This window comes from Mus caroli, chromosome 3, assembly GCF_900094665.2.
Source record: "Mus caroli chromosome 3, CAROLI_EIJ_v1.1, whole genome shotgun sequence".
In the NCBI taxonomy this organism is placed as follows: domain Eukaryota; kingdom Metazoa; phylum Chordata; class Mammalia; order Rodentia; family Muridae; genus Mus; species Mus caroli.
The window spans coordinates 83129539-83146260 of NC_034572.1; the positions used below are offsets into that span (position 1 = coordinate 83129539).

General features: G+C 41.7%; 1 protein-coding gene across 2 annotated transcripts in view; it reads left to right on the forward strand.

The window, feature by feature from the left end:
• Positions 1-15479, forward strand: part of Gatad2b (GATA zinc finger domain containing 2B) — a 70515-nt gene extending 55036 nt beyond the window's left edge. Inside the window, exons 3-11 of one of the 2 annotated variants that reach the window (XM_021157791.2) lie at positions 1491-1620; positions 2295-2426; positions 3344-3475; positions 4342-4512; positions 4953-5268; positions 7897-8099; positions 9404-9514; positions 9856-9973; positions 11813-15479. In XM_021157791.2, coding sequence (XP_021013450.1) covers positions 1491-1620; positions 2295-2426; positions 3344-3475; positions 4342-4512; positions 4953-5268; positions 7897-8099; positions 9404-9514; positions 9856-9973; positions 11813-11946 — 1447 coding nt within the window. In that variant the 3' untranslated portion in view covers positions 11947-15479. The remainder of the gene's footprint in view (positions 1-1490; positions 1621-2294; positions 2427-3343; positions 3476-4341; positions 4513-4952; positions 5269-7896; positions 8100-9403; positions 9515-9855; positions 9974-11812) is intronic. The other variant, XM_029475032.1, reaches the window with a different exon arrangement.
• The last annotated feature ends 1243 nt before the right edge of the window (positions 15480-16722 follow it).

The window sequence follows — 16722 nt, forward strand, 5'->3', positions numbered from 1 at the left end:
TGTAGACCAGGCTGGCCTCGAACTCAGAAATCCGCCTGCCTCTGCCTCCCAAGTGCTGGGATTAAAGGCATGTGCCACCATGCCTGGCTGTTTCAGAAACATTTAAGAATCAGGAGAAGTGGGAGATACATTTGTTGTTTTGGGAATCTAAGAAATTCTATTTGGGCTGCAGAAATATAAAAACAAGAGTTACCAAATGAATAGATTCGGAAGAAAAGTCAATGTGAGATAAAAGAAAGAAAAGAAAAGTCCATGTGAAGGATTTTAGATATCTGAATAGTTCCTGGTGGGGCTGGAGAAATGGTTCAGTGGGTAAGAGCACTGACTGCTCTTCCAGAGGTCCTGAGCTCAATTCCCAGCAACCACATGGTAGCTCACAACCATCTGTAATGGCTTCTGGTGTGTCTGAAGAGAGTGACAGTATACTCAGATACATAAAATAAATTTAAAAAAAATTTTTTTTAAGTAGTTCCTGGATAGTTTCTCTTCAGCAAAGGTACTAGATACTTTGATAGTGTGTCTTTGGTTTAATCCTTTCCATGAGGCTATATACTTTATAATTGGTACTGTCAATTTCCTCAAGCCATTGTCCACTCCATCTTTTGCCTCTCTGTGATTCACTCTTGACAGGATACAATGTCACTTAACTAGAACTATGTTATTAGTGTTAATCTGCTTCCTTTTTGTCCATCAGTAGTACTCAAGTAGATTACTACATTCTACTGGCTTTGCCCTTTCATGAAGCCTCTAAATAACTAATAAGATAATTAATGACAGCTAAATGTTGTGATTAGGCAAAACAGTTGTAAATTAAAATGTGGTATTAGAGCACTTACCTCAATTTTTAATTTTTAAGGCTGCCCTGGAACTTCATATGTAGACTAGACTGACATTGAGTGCTGGGATTAAAGGTGTGAGCCAACATACCAAATTCTCCCCACCCCACCCCCTTTCTCTCTCTCTCTCCCTCCTCTTTTCTCCCTACCCCCCTTTTTTTTTCTTCTTTTTATGTTTATGAGTGTTTCATTTGCATGGATATCTGTATATCATGTGCATACAGTGGTGGCCAGAGGAAATGTCAGATCCTCTGGGACTGGAATTACAGACTCTTGTGAACCACCATGTTGGTGCTGGGAATTGAACCTGAGTCCTCTGGAAGGGTAGCCAGTGCTCTTCTTATTCAGCCATCTCTTTAGCCCCACCTAATTGTTACCCCCCACCCCAATTTTAAAAAATTACTATTTTATGAATATTTTGCCTATATGTATGTCATGTGGTGATATACATGCCTGCTTTTGCTAAGGTTTTTCCATTATTCACATCTTGATATCTATCTTTATTCTAGGACTTGTTTTTATCTTTGTCTTGCTGAGTCAGGACAGACTTATGTTCCCTTGGATTTTTTTGGTTCATTGTAGTGAAGATATTTTCTTAACCTTTTAAGGAACTGTCACTGTTGGAAATACTGTAATTTCTCTTTTCTTGCCCAGTGAGCCAGACCGAGGAAGGCTAACTCCTTCCCCAGACATAATTGTTTTGTCTGATAATGAGGCCTCCAGTCCCCGATCCAGCTCCCGGATGGAAGAGAGACTCAAAGCAGCCAACCTAGAGATGTTTAAGGTAAAAAAAGGAAAAGAAGTTCCTCTGTTTTCTTTTTTCTTTCTTTCTTTTTTTCTTTCTTTCTTTCTTTCTTTCTTTCTTTCTTTCTTTCTTTCTTTCTTTCTTTTCTTTCTTTTTTTTTTTTTTTATTTAATGTTCCTTCCATTTCTTAATTCCCTGGTTTGGTTTTATGTTTTTGTTTTGATTTGATTTTCGGATGTAAATGTTACCTATTTGATAAATTCTTCATGCTGATTCTTCACAGTGTGCCCTTTGAAAGGTAGCCGTTAAACCAAATTGTAATTTAAGTCACATAACGTAAATCCTTAGGTGTGATGATCCCCTTTACATTATCCAGAATATAGAAGAGTTCTTACTTGTTTTTAATATATCTACATCAAACATGATTTTAAAGATTTAGAGGCTATTGTAAAAGAAAATATGGTTTCCTTTTTGTCAGTCATATGTTTTTGCTAGGAACACACTGATTGGCCTTTATATATATAGTCACAAGTACTTTTTGAGTACCTGCCTCCTGAATGCTGCTCTGCATGGGCTACAAAGATATAGTCATATCTTCGCATCTGCTTCTTACAGAAGCAGGTTTCAGAAGAGAAACATAGATCATCTCTTGCAGGAAGGGATTCTGGTTACCTTGCTGCTGTTGCTGACCTACAACCTCCATGTTTCTGTAGGGGAAAGGCATGGAGGAGCGGCAGCAGCTTATCAAGCAACTGAGGGATGAGCTACGATTGGAAGAAGCTCGCCTGGTGCTGCTAAAGAAACTGAGACAGAGTCAGCTACAGAAAGAGAATGTGGTCCAAAAGGTATTTGTACAAAGGAGAAAAAGTCGAGTTTGAGATAGCACTACCCCAGGTAGAGTTAGTCAGCTTTGTAAACTGTTCTCTGGTTCTGTGGGTTAATGTGTGTTTGTTTGTTTAAATCTCTACAAGTATGGAGATTAAAAGATAGTAGTTCTGTTTTGTTTTATCCTTCAGCATTAATGAAGAAAAACCTTATTTGGCATAGTGGTATGTATCTGTGATGCTAGGTAGATTTAGTATTAAAAGTTTTAAGTTCGGGGGCCTGGAGAGACAGCTCAGCAGTTGAGCCCTCTTGCTGCTCTTGTATAGAGGCTGCCTTTGATTCCCAGCACACACATGGCAGCTCACAAACAGCTGTTAGTACAATTCCAAGGAATTTGTTGCCTTCTTCTGGTCCTTTGCAACCACCAGTCACATACATGGTACACAGACATAAATGAAGGCAAAACAGTCATATACAAAAAATGCTTCTTTTTTATAAAGGAGTGAAACTGACCACGTCTGAAAAGACAGCCAGCCAGACAAGACCTGGCATAGTAACACGTACCTTTAATCCTAATACTTGGAAGACAGCGCTGATGGATCTCTGAGGCTAGCCAGGTCTACAGGTCAGCCCAGACTATACATAACAAGAAACAAAACAAAAAAGAAAAAAATCCTAAAAGGCTTAATTTTGTTTTTCTCATATTTTTTCCTTGTCAGGAACTTGAGGTACATTTATTGTTTACACTCACAGGGAATTTTAAAAGCTTAGAACTTAACTGAATTTGACCTCTAGGGGTTTTGGCTTAGGTTTTGTGGTTTTTTGTTTTGTTTTTTTGAGACAGAGATCCTGCTGCCTCTGCCTTCCTAGTGCTGGGATTAAAGGCATGCACCACCACAGCCGAGCTCACAGTCTCATTTTCTATTTCCTTTTCCAGACTCCAGTTGTACAGAATGCAGCATCTATTGTTCAGCCATCTCCTGCACATGTGGGACAACAAGGCTTATCTAAGCTTCCCTCCCGGCCCGGGGCTCAAGGGATTGAACCTCAAAATATGAGAACATTACAGGTATGTGACCCATAGTGAGATCTTACTATTGGAGAAGTCTGTCACTCTTGTCTTTATTTGGGGATTTTTGTAAAGATTGTAGAAGAATCTCTATGAAGCCAGAGCCTGATCTACATAATGAGTTCCAGGACAGCCAGGGCTATATAAAAGAGATCCTGTCTAAAAAAATAAAGAAAAAAAGAAAAACGAAAGAAATCAATCAGTCAGTCAGTCAATCAATCCAACACTCTTCTGGCCTCTCTAGGCATGGCATTCACTTGCATTTATGTACACAAACAATAAAATAAAATAAATCTCCAGCTGGGGCTGGAGAGCTGGCTCAGTGGTTAAGAGTACCAACTGCTCTTCCAGAGGTCCTGAGTTCAATTACAGTGGCTCACAACCATCTGTGTTGGGGTCTGATGCTCTTCCATTAGACCTGGATTTAATTACTAGCACCCACAAGAGCGTCACTTCTTTATGTAACGCCTATCTCAAGAGATCCAATGCCCTTTTAGTCTCTGAAGGCACCGGGTATGCATATAATGCATAGATCATACATGTAGGCAAAACACCAATGCACATATAAAAAAATAAAATAAACATTTTTTTTTAAACTTTGTAGCCACTAATCAGCATTTAGAGTAATGTTCAAGGGCACACATATACACGCAGATGAAACACCATCCACGCGAAATGAAAATAAGTTAATCTAAAAAATGTTTTTGACTAGAGTGATGGTAGATTTCTCCCATGAGTTGTTAAATGAAATTATCAAGCGTGAGTCCCCATGGTTCTAGTTGGGACCATTATAAGCAGTGTTTTCACTTTGCACTTTATGGGGTATTATGCCATTTGTGAGTTCTTTTCCTGTTCTTCCCCTTTAGGGTCACAGTGTCATCCGTTCAGCAACCAACACCACCCTTCCACACATGTTGATGTCTCAACGTGTTATTGCACCAAATCCAGCCCAACTTCAGGGCCAGCGGGGGCCACCGAAGCCTGGCATTGTACGCACCACAACACCTAACATGAATCCTGCCATCAGCTACCAACCAGTAAGAGCAAGCACTGGGGTAGAAACAGAAAAGCCCTTTATTTGCTTTTCTTACAGAAAGAGCTACAGGTTTTAAGTTTTTGTATATAGAGGACAAGAGTGATGGGAATAGAGAACATTCCCTATAATGGATGCTTTAAAGAATTATATAAAAGTCCACTCTAGGATCAAGTAGCAACCTCTCTTAGAAATTAAGATGGGGGGCTGGTGAGATGGCTCAGTGGGTAAGAGCACCCGATTGCTCTTCCAAAGGTCCGGAGTTCAAATCCCAGCAACTACATGGTGGCTCACAACCATCCATAACGAGATCTGACTCCCTCTTCTGGAAGTGTCTGAAGTGTACTTACATATAATAAATAAATAAATCTTTAAAAAAAAAAAAAAAAAAGAAATTAAGATGGTCTCCTACTTACCAGCCACCTGTCCCCTATTCCCTTTCAGCAGTCAAGTTCGTCTGTTCCTTGTCAGCGCACAACGTCTTCTGCCATCTATATGAACCTTGCCTCCCATATCCAGCCAGGGACTGTGAACAGAGTGTCCTCACCACTTCCTAGCCCCAGTGCCATGAGTGACGCTGCCAACTCACAGGCTGCAGCCAAGTTGGCTCTTCGAAAACAGCTGGAAAAGACGCTCCTGGAGATACCACCTCCAAAACCTCCTGCCCCCTTGCTTCACTTCCTGCCTAGTGCAGCCAATAGCGAGTTTATCTACATGGTAGGCTTGGAAGAAGTGGTACAGAGTGTCATTGACAGCCAAGGTAATACTTTCTTCTAGTTAAGTCTCTAAGCACAGGGTTGCCAAGCCTCTTGGCAGAGAGCAAGTATTACAGGGAACTGTATAGTATTAAATAACTGCTCTTAATGCAGGCCTGATAGCTCATTGTTTAAAAGCCCACCACTTTGTAGGCATAGGCAGGAGGATTGCTCCAAGTTCAAGGCCAACTTAGAGTACAGACTGAGCCCCTGTCTTGAAAATTTCAAAGCCAGCCAGCCATACACACAAAAATAAGAAAAATCTTAAAAAGAAAGAGTAGAGTCTAGAGATGTAGTTCATTTGATAGACTGCTTACTTAGCTGGAATGTAAAGGTTAGAAGATTACAAGTTCAAGAGTATCCTCAGATAAGATCCATAATCAATCAATTTCTAGATCACTCTGGAATATATAACATCCTATCCAAAACCTTTCCAAAAAGAAAAAAAAAGTGAAGAGATGGAAGAGAAATATATGTTTTGTTTTGTTTTGCTTTGCTTTTTCAATACATTGTTTTGGTTTTTTTATTTTGTTTTTTTAGAGAGAGTTTGTTCTGGCTCACATGTTGGGGGTATAATCCACCTTAGCAGTGAGTCAGAGGCATGAGGAGCCTGAAGCAACTGGTCAGATCACATCCACATACAGGAAACAGAATGATGAATATATCTTATTTAGTTCCTTTTTTTGTTTTGTTGAGACAGGGTCTTACCATATATATAATTCTGGCTAGTCTAGAACTCAACTATGTATAGACTAAGCTGGCCTTGAACCCACAAGGGATCTGTCCTGCTTGGCCTCCACAAAGTGCTGCTATGAAAAGCGAATACTGCAATGCCTGTACTTTAGATAAATAGAATTTCTGGTTTATGAACGTTGTAACCTAGTACTGAACCTGACACCATGCAGTTATTAAGCTTAAATTTCCAGACAGTATTGGAATGTCCCTAGAGGACTGACTAAACATTTAGCTGTAAACAGATCATAGGGTACCGTAATTTCAGCCAGGTAAGGTAGCTTATGCCTATAATTTCAGCACTTGGAATACTCGGGCAAAAGTGTTGTGATTCAGAGGCTAGCCTGAGCTATATATAGTGAGTTCTAAGCTAGCCTGAGCTACAATGTAAAATCTTGTCTCAGAAAAATCTTTACAAAATAACTATTCAGGCCCTGATAACAAAGTATTGTAAATGTGTGTGTAAAGGGAAAGTCTAATATAAAGTAATATTAAGCAACAGAAGTAAGGGGGGGGCGTGGGTTGGAGAGATTGCTCAGAGCCTTAGCTGATCTTCTAGAGGACCCACATGCCAGCTCATAGCTGTCTGTAACACCAGTTCCAGAGGTTCTGATACCCTCACACAAAGATACATGCAGGCAAAATACCAATGCACATGAAATTAAAGACGACCAGGTGTGGTGGTGCATGCCCAGCACTTGGGAGGCAGAAGCAAGTAGATCTCTGAAGCCTGATACACAAAGTGAGTTCCAGAACAACCAGGAATACACAGAGAAACCCTGTCTAAAAATAATCAAACATAAATAAATAAAACAAAACAAGAGAAAATAGAAAGCATTGCTTTAAGTGAATCCCTTTGATTCTAATTTTATTATTATGAGATTTTTGTAAGACTATGTAACCAGGTAGGGCTCAGCCTTAACTTAAGTTCTGGGGCCTCCTTCCCTAGCCTCCCAACTACTGATTATCAAGCCAAAGTATTTATTAAATTATATTTGAAAAAAAGTTTTTAAGGCCATTTGAGGTTGGGCATACCTTTAATCCTAGCACTAGGGAGGCAAAGGCAGGAAAAAAAATTGAGTTCGAGGCCAGCCTGCTCTATGTACTGAGTTCTAGGACAGTCTAGTCTACATAGTGAGACTGTATCTCAAAACAAGACAATACATATATAAATTTTAGATTCACTAATTTAATTTGTATGAGTGTTTGTGCCTCCATACATGCATATCTACCACATTTTCCTGGTGCCCTCAGATAATCTTTTGGGAGAATGCATCACAGCCTCTGAACTGCAGCTATGGTGGGTTGTGTATGGGCTGGGTACACATAGCCAAACTCCATTGCTCTGTAAGGGCAACAAAGTGCTTTTTAAACTAACTACTAAACAAAATAAATAGCCCTTTGAATTGTTTTGGTTTGTTTGGTTTGGTTTTGTATAGTTTCTTGTTTTAAATTTGTTAGTAGGGAGAAGAGAATGGGAAGTTGCCAAAAATGTGGCATGTTGTTGCTATTACAAAGTCAGAGGACAGCTTTGTGAAGTTATTTCTCTCTCTCTCTCTTTTTTCGAGACAGGGTTTCTCTGTATAGCCCTGGCTGTCCTGGAACTCACTCTGTAGACCAGGCTGGCCTCGAACTCAGAAATCCGCCTGCCTCTACCTCCCAAGTGCTGGGATTAAAGGTGTGCGCCACCACGCTCAGCTATGAAGTTATTTCTTTCCTTCCACCTTTACACGGGTTTCAAAGATGTGGTTCAGATATTTTAGGCTTGCACATACTCGGCTATCTCACTGACCTTGTGTTGTCTCTAGCTTAACAGAATTAACTTATGAGAAAGACACTTAATGAAAACAGAAGAGGTTGGAGGTGGGAAACCGCTAACTGTTCTTTTTATTGGTGTGTAGGCAAAAACTGTGCCTCACTTCTGAGGGTGGAACCCTTTGTATGTGCCCAGTGCCGCACAGATTTCACCCCTCACTGGAAGCAAGAGAAGAATGGTAAGATCCTCTGTGAGCAGTGTATGACTTCCAACCAGAAAAAGGCTCTAAAAGCTGAACACACTAACCGGCTGAAAAACGCTTTCGTTAAAGCCCTACAGCAGGAACAGGTGAGAACTCTGACTCCTACCTGCATAGTCATCTGAACAAGCTTGGTTTTCACAAAGGGTTTTAGGCCTGGAAACCTAGTTTCCTTTTTAAAAAGAAAAAAAAGCAGGGTATGGTAGCATATGCCTTCAATCCCAACACTCTGGAGGCAGAGGCAAGCTGATCTCTTTGAGTTGGAAGCCAGCCTGGTTTACAGAGTTCCAGGCTAGCCTAAACTAGGTAATGACACCCAGTCTCAAAAAAACAAAACAATATAATCCTTTTTGTTACTTTGTCCTGTTTATATCATTTGATTGTTTTTGATTGGCTGGTAATGTATTACCATGTATGAATGACTGTGATTAAAGGACAGAAACAAGGCTTGGAACATTATTGTTTTCCATAACTCTGAAAAAAGTCTCACTATTAGCTCTAAATGATTCTCCCTTCTTTGCCTCTTGAGAGCTGGTATTACCGGAGTGCACCGCAACATCATGGTCCTCTATTCTCTACTTTTGGTCAGACAAATGGATTTTTCTGAAAGGCATTTGCTGCATACTTTCAATTACACAATCTGTAGTTAAATGGCGAACAAAAGAATAGATGATACAAAAAGTGGGAGTGGTGGGGTAGGGGAGTGGGGGGGTATATTGGGGACTTTTTGGATAGCATTGGAAATGTAAATGAGGAAAATACCTAATAAAAAATTAATTCTTAAAAAAAAAAAAAGAATAGATGATAAAGTAGCCCAGTGATAATAGAGGTGTGTGAGCAGTTCCTAATAGTCTATTCAAAGGGAAAGATGCGTTAAGATGCTCAGGTCCTTTTCTCTTCCATTTCACACTCTACTAACCATCAGAGTCCTTTAAGTAGGTAGCACCATGAGCCTTGTGGAAAACAGCTAAGTAGAAATCAAAGATAAGATGCTAGTTTAATGGTAGAGCACTTGCTTCCCAGATCCGAGGCTTTGGGTTCAATATCCAGCACTGTATAGTAGTAACATGCAAACATGAATGCATAAATGAATCTCTTTAAAAATTAAAGAAATAGATAGTACCTCAAAGATTCATTAGTTTTAATTACATTACTGTCCATTGTCCTCCAGTTGTCCTCATGAGAGCCAGCTTTCTAGAGAGAAGGGAATGCTTTTAATCTCTAAGACATGTTGGCTGCTTGTACCTGGAGATCTCAGCATTGTCCCACCAAACTTTTCACCTTTTCTGCATTGTTCTAACTAGCTGGCATCATTACAGAAATAAGGCCCTTGGTTTTCAAGTTAGAAAATTGGGTGCTGTCTTGTTCAATCTCACCTAATAACTCCCAACAGGAAATTGAACAGCGATTACAGCAGCAGGCAGCACTCTCCCCAACGACAGCTCCAGCTGTATCCAGTGTCAGTAAACAGGAGACCATCATGAGACATCATACACTGCGGCAGGTGAGGAATTTTTCCATAACCCTCCTTTCTCTTAGGGGCTACACTTCAGGAAATGATTCTGTTCTTTTTTTTTTTTTACTCCTTTGGGTCTTTTGAACTTTTTTTTTTTTTTAAGATTTATTTATTATATGTAAGTATACTGTAGCTGTCTTCAGACACCCCAGAAAAGGGCATCAGCTCTCATTATGGATGGTTGTGAGCCACCATGTGGTTGCTGGGATTTGAACTCAGGACCTCTGGAAGAGCAGTCAGTGCTCTTAACCGCTGAGCCATCTCTCCAGCCCTCTTTTGAACTTCTATAATGGCAAGATTTCATCAATTGTCATGTTGCCTTGTTGCAGGCTCCACAGCCCCAGAGCAGCCTCCAGCGTGGTATACCCACATCTGCCCGATCCATGCTTTCAAACTTTGCACAGGCACCCCAATTGTCTGTGCCAGGTGGCCTCCTTGGAATGCCAGGTAAGAGGGGTTGGTTTCAGAACTTACCTCACAGGGATAACTAATTAGTAGATCGTCTTTTCTTTGATGATCTTATATAGCTCAGGCTGGCTCTGAGCTTGCTGTGTAACCAAGGCTGTTCTACTTCTGCTATTCCCTAGCCCCAAGTACTGGAATTGCAGGCATGTACCACCTAGCTTTAGTGCACAGGGTGCATGTGTGGATGGGTACATGTATGAAGAGGCTAGAAGTCAATCTTGAATGTCATTCCTTGGGCACTGTCCACCTGTTTTTTGAGATAGGGTCTCCTAGTTTCCTCTAGCTTATAAAATTGGTAGGCTCACTAGCCAACAACTTCCAGAGATCTGCATCCCATTGTTAAGATTACAAGTGTGAACTACCACATCTGGCTTTGTATGTGGGTGCTAAGGCTCAAGCTCAGGTCCTGTTGCATGGCAGGCATTTTGCTGACTGATCTCTCTCTCTCCGGCCATGGTATACAGACCTTTTTTTTTTTTTTTTAAGTATGAGTGTTCTACCTACATGTACTCTGTATACCACTTGCATGCCTGGTGCCCACAGAGGCCAGATTAGGGAGGGTGTCTGATGTCTGATCCCCTGGAACTGGAGTTACTTATACTTGTGAACCATAATGTGTGTGCTAGCAATTAAGCCTCAATCCTCTGGAAGAACAGCCAGTGCTCCTTTGTTTGTTTGTTTGTTTTTGTTTTAGGGGGATTTGCAGGGGGTTGGGGGACAGGGTTTCTCTGTGTACTCACGGTTATCCTGGAACTCATCTATAGACCAGGCTGACCTCAAACTCAGATCCTCCTGTCTTTGCCCCAGTGCTGGGATTAAAAGCATCACTACCAACTACTGACCCATCTGTAGCACAAATGCACAAATCTTTAGCAATCCCTTTAGACCCCATTTTTCCTTTGCTGTCTTTTTTCTTAGGCCATAACTATTTTGTTATTCAGCAAATGAATTTTTACTAAGTCTAAGTAAAAGACTAAGCACTAAGACTTTGGTAAAATTGTCTCTGCCATTATACGTTTAATTCTGAGCCGGGCATGGTGGCATACGCCTTTAATCCCAGAGGCAGACGGATCTCTGAGTTCGAGGCCAGCCTGGTCTACAGAGTGAGTTCCAGGACAGCCCGGGCTACACAGAAAAACCCTGTCTCGAAAATAAATAAATAAATAAATAAATAAATAAATAAATAAATAAAATAAGTTTAATTCTGATGTGCTTTCATTGAGCATGTGAGTTCTAGAGCAGCAGGGTCAACTGTCCAGCATGAATGATCTAGGATTCTTCTCCATGCTTCATTGGTTCCAAAATCAGAGCAGATCATTGATTCTTTCTACATTTTAATAATTTTTCTGTCACCAAAGTTTAACCTCTTTCTCCTATATTGTACTATAAAGACCGTTCATTATTCCTGATAGGACTGACGTTTCTGGAGGACTCTTTCCCTGAAGCTCGGGAGTAAGGGTAGAGTTGCTGCTGAAACAAAGCTGAGGCTAGAGAAGTACAGGCCATTGCAGATATGTACTCCCCATTTCTTTTTTTTTTTTTTTAAAGATTTATTTATTTATTATTATATGTAAGTACACTGTAGCTGTCTTCAGACACACCAGAAGAGGGCGTCAGATCTCATTACGGATGGTTGTGAGCCACCATGTGTTTGCTGGGATTTGAACTCTGGACCTTCGGAAGAGCAGTCGGGTGCTCTTACCCACTGAGCCATCTCACCAGCCCCGTCCTCCCCATTTCTAACTGCAATCTGGGATAGGCCAAAAGGGGTGTCACTTCTTCTCTTAATACCTGTCCCCTCCTTTTGTCTCATGAATCTAGGTGTCAACATTGCATACTTGAACACTGGCATCGGAGGACATAAAGCCCCAAGTTTGGCAGACCGACAGCGTGAATACCTTTTAGACATGATCCCTCCCAGGTCTATATCGCAGTCCATCAGCGGGCAGAAATAACGCCTGTTCCACTTGTACTGCCCATCCTTGAATCCTTTACCCATTTCTCCCATTGCCCCCAACTTCCGTCGCATGCAGTGCCTGTACTGGTGCCTACCATACACGGAAAGCAAAACCGAAAAAAAACAGAAGACAAAAATAGACATCAACAAGAAAACACATGCCCTGCCCTGCCACCTCCCCTTTATTTCACACTGCTGCGATCTGTTCTCCTGCTGCTCTGTCTTCTCTTCGATTTCCTTTAACAGTGAGGTGGATCTTTGCCTCTGATAGAGGTCAGAATGAGGTCCTGGGGAGAATTTAAGTCCTTTGATGTGTGTTTCTAAAGTATGTTTTATGCTATAATTATTATCATTTTTAATTATATTGTGTGTTTTCCCTTTGTTCAGTAGACGGTTAACCCCAATCTTCTGTTTTCTTTACTTCCCTACCACCCTCTGCTAACCCTCCTCCTTTTTTGAAAAAAAGTATATATATATATATATGTGTGTGTGTGTGTATATATATATATATATATATATATAAATGATATACAATTCAATGATCACATGCAGATTGCAGTGGATCCTCAGCTGCCAATAGGAACTAACTGAGAATGGTAGGGACAGATGTTGAGAGCACTTAACCGAGTTGTGGAGTGGGTATCATCAGACAAAGAGGAATAACAGCCCACCTATGGTTGGTTAGGATCTGGAGAGTTTAGGAGGCAGTGTTATAGTAATGAAGTTGAGCTCTGTGACAATGAGTAAAAGAGCCTAGAGGGAAAAGCTTAAAAACAAAAACTACCTGTTGTTTAACCATGGGCTAAGGGGAAGAGGGGTTACATAAGCTCACTAGTGTCCCAAAGAGGGCTGCAGCCACGTCCTGACCTCAGTGAGGACACAAAAGTCTGTTCCAGGCCAACCATCTTGAGATTATCTTATTTTCTTTGTAAAATTGTCTCTCATCACACCTCATACCCTTTAACAAGTGTTCATCTTCCTTCTAACCATAGTCCCGGAGGAATGGGTGTTTCCAGGCTGCAGGTGGCTGGGTATCCTAGAAGTTGGAATCGGTATACGTGGATCATGTGACAGAAAGGGAAACTAGACATAGAGGAGGAAGAAGAGGTTTTTCCCAGAAGTTGAGATTCTCGCATGTTTCTATACCTGTACCCTCTGAGTGCTGAGAGATAACGGGTGTAGACCCCCAATCAGGTTGGTATTCCACTCTGACTCTGCTACGCTGGCTGTAGATCCAACTCCTTAGAGCCAAGCAGTTTGTCAAACCTTAGTTATACAAGTATTGTCCTCTCCCAAAATTTTGTTCATTTTNCCTTTTTTTTTTTTTTTTTTTTTGGCACTATTAATGTAGAGAATAAATTGAATTGTGCAATGTCGCTGTTCTGNGGTTAGGGAGGTTAACATCCTGTTTGCCCACAGTGTGGCAAGGAGGAGGGGAGGGGACCAAGCTGTTTTTGAGGTAAGGGAAGCCTGAAAATGAAGGGTCTTTGCTTTCCTCAGATTGTTCATGTAGTAAAACCTGCCTCTGCAGCCCTAGAAGCCGTCAGAGTGTACTAGGGACACTTTGAACAAAGATGTATGAGGAGTTTTATAATATTTTGCCCTTGGGAGCCACCTGGGGAAATTCCCTCATTTTTATTTTTAAAAAGTAAATAATTTTTTTAAAGTAAGAAGGCACTTTTAAAATTACACACACACACAAACACACAAACTACACACCTTTCCCATAAAATTTAGGGTTAGGGTGGGAAAAGAAGCTAGATCAAGCTCAATCCCTCCACTCTGGTCTCTTCTTTCCCAATACCCCAGTGCCGCTGTGGGTGATTATACTGGCCCTACGGGTCTTCCTGGTTTTTTCTTTCTTCCCTTTCCCTCAAATGTATTGAGCACTTAATAAAGGAGCAGAGATACAACTGTGTCTGGGCTCTCCCAAGTGGGAAATGACCTGGAAGCTAGATGCTAGTAACAAGTAGTTTGAGCAGGTCGTTTCAAGTATTTTTCTGGGGAATGTGGTGCCCCTGACTGTAAGTGGTGGGGGAGGGGGGCTAATGGAGCTGGGGTTGGGATTATTTTAAAATTATATATATATATAAAAAATATATTCTTACATCTTTTCCTTGCCCTCTGTGCTTTGAAAGCACTGAATAAATTGATCTGTTTTTCTCTTCCACAAAATTGGAAGATTTTTTTTCTTCCATTTTTTAAATGTTCTTACCAGTCATCTTGCCTTGTGGCATGTCTGTCTAACCTCTCCCTACCCCGTGATGAAGTGCCATTTCTGTTAAGTCTCCCTGACCCCCAACTCAGAGGTGCTCAGAGGTACAAGGTGCCCAAGTCTGTCAGTTGAGATTAAAAGGAACAGAGAATGTGCAATACCGTCCAGCTGGGGCCTGTCCTTGCCCTGAGCTAGGTCCTCTCCCTGAGAGCCAGGCCACTTTGAGTAGGGTTTGGAGGTAAGATGTATGGAAATGTGGAGTGGTGGCAAGGAGAGCCTATAGTTCAGTGCCTGTTTAGGTGCTGAGGCCATAGGGGAGAGGGTAGGGTCTTCCCTGTTTTTATCCCTTCAGGGTCAATTACATAGAAGCTGCTTATACTAGTATAGCTCTGCGGCCCTTTGCTCAGTCACTGAGGTTTGACTTCTCATCCTCTTTCCCCATCATCATACTCTTCCCAGGAATTAGCAAGAGGGGTAAAATCTTTCTTAATCATGGTAAAGTATTAGCCTTCCATCTCCTCCCTTAGGTTCTGCCCCTGTCCCCCTTTCTTTAAAGCCTCTACATTTTACATCACTGATTGCCTTGTGTCCTTCCAAGACTTTTTTTGTTTTTGTTTTATGTTTGAATTAACTCCCATCCTCCAGCTGTGGGCCCTTGTAGACACTAGCCCTCACGCCCTAAGGATAGGAGGAAAGACCCTGAGTTCAGTGTCCTTTACCACTGGACTCTGACTCTCAGCTATCAGTAGAGTGGGGATCAAACAGTACAATCTAGCTTCCTCTAGACCTTGAGGCACTACAAGCAGTCATTCATGGATGGTGTCTTACTCCACAGCAACCTGAAATGGGTGGATTAGTGGCAAGGCTGGGGTAAAATTAGGAGACAGAAGTCCTTATTTGTCGGTTTTATTTTGTCAGTAGACCACAGCATCTGAACTCCCTCCATTGCTGAATAAGTATTTTTCCTGCATTATGAGATATACGTATGGTAGACATTTCTTTTTAAAGACCCCGAGATAAATGTTTTCCTGCCTTGGTTACCTTTCCTTTCCCCTTTAAGAGGAATTAGCTATAGAACCGCTTTGTAAAGATGCTTCTTGGTATTTTACTTTTGTTCCTTTCCCCAACCATTCCCACTTCCCCTTCTCTCCACAGCCCCGATCCCACTCATCCTAGGCTCCCTTCCTTTCCATCAAGATCTTCATTAGCTTATGATATTTGCTGCCGAGATGTTATAACAAGGACTCATTCATGTATATAAGCTATTTCTTGATCCATTTAAAAGGAATTGTACATTGTGTAGAAAAAAAAAAAAACCATGAAAAAGAGAAAAAAAAAAAGCCCTAGCCATGGATATTGTGAAACTGTGTTATGTCATTTTGTAATGTGCCCGTTTGTGTATGATCCGTGCAAAAGGGTTTCTGGGGAAGGGGAGGGTGGAGGGAGGCAGGACTGTGGAGGGTGGGGAGAGGAGTGGGCCGGGCCCAGCACACTGAGACTGGCAGCTGCTCCGACCCCATCCCTCCCTTAAAGATGCCACCTCCCCCACCACCCACCCCTATTTTGTGCCTTGCCCTCCCCACCCTGGAGTAATCTCTCCAGGTCACCAGCACTGCCTTGGCAGAGCCCACTCCCTACCCTAGCCTGCCCACTCTTCCTACCCCAGCATTAGGTTGATAATGTGGGAAAGTGCTGGAGGTTGGGAGGTAGCCGAGGAATGGGGCAGTTCCTGGGGGCATTGAAACCAAGTATTATTATGAATTGTAATTGTATTTGCACTGTTTTCCCCCTCTGATTGCATCAGCATATACACAATATACCTATATAACAAAACCCAGTGTCAAAGCTTTCTTATGCAAGGGATTTTCCCACCCTTCAGAAAAAGAACCTCATGGACTGCTAAAAGGGTAGATTGTCAGGAGATAGTAGGATAGTAGAAAGAAAGAATTTTAATTGTCCTAAGGAAGTTCTGTCCGAACCATTTAAGGATATGTGATTGAGTTGAGGCTGTCTCCTGTAAATTATAGGGCTCCAGGTCCAGGACAGTACAAAGAATCCAGGACACAAGGAGGCACAGTGTGGATACCTGGGGCCTACTGACTTGCTGGGTGAGCTTTGGTGAAACTGGTATCTTCAACCAGTGAATCGAGGGAGAAAACCACTGACCTCCGTGCTCTAAATTCCACAATTCTTCCCCCATCTGCCAAAAAAACAAAAAGCACCTTGAGGTGAGGGAAGTGCTGGGCTGAGAGACCAGGGAGGAAACAAAAGTGACGTGCTAGTGTTACTTGTGTGACAGTGTCTTTGGAAAGTTGCCAGTCCCCTGGTTCAGCATTGGTATGGGAGAAGTGGCAGTGATACAGGGTGCTGGGCTGATGGCATCTTGGCCCTTGTGTTTCTAGCCATGTTGTGACCAGCCTCCAAGCTTCACCTCACAATCACAATCCTTAAGGGTGGTTAACCACAAACACCCCCCAGGTTGGTAATCTAGTTGTGAGCTATAGGATGTGGAAATTTCTCTCATCTTGGTAACAAGTAGGGCTCAGATGTAGCCCATAT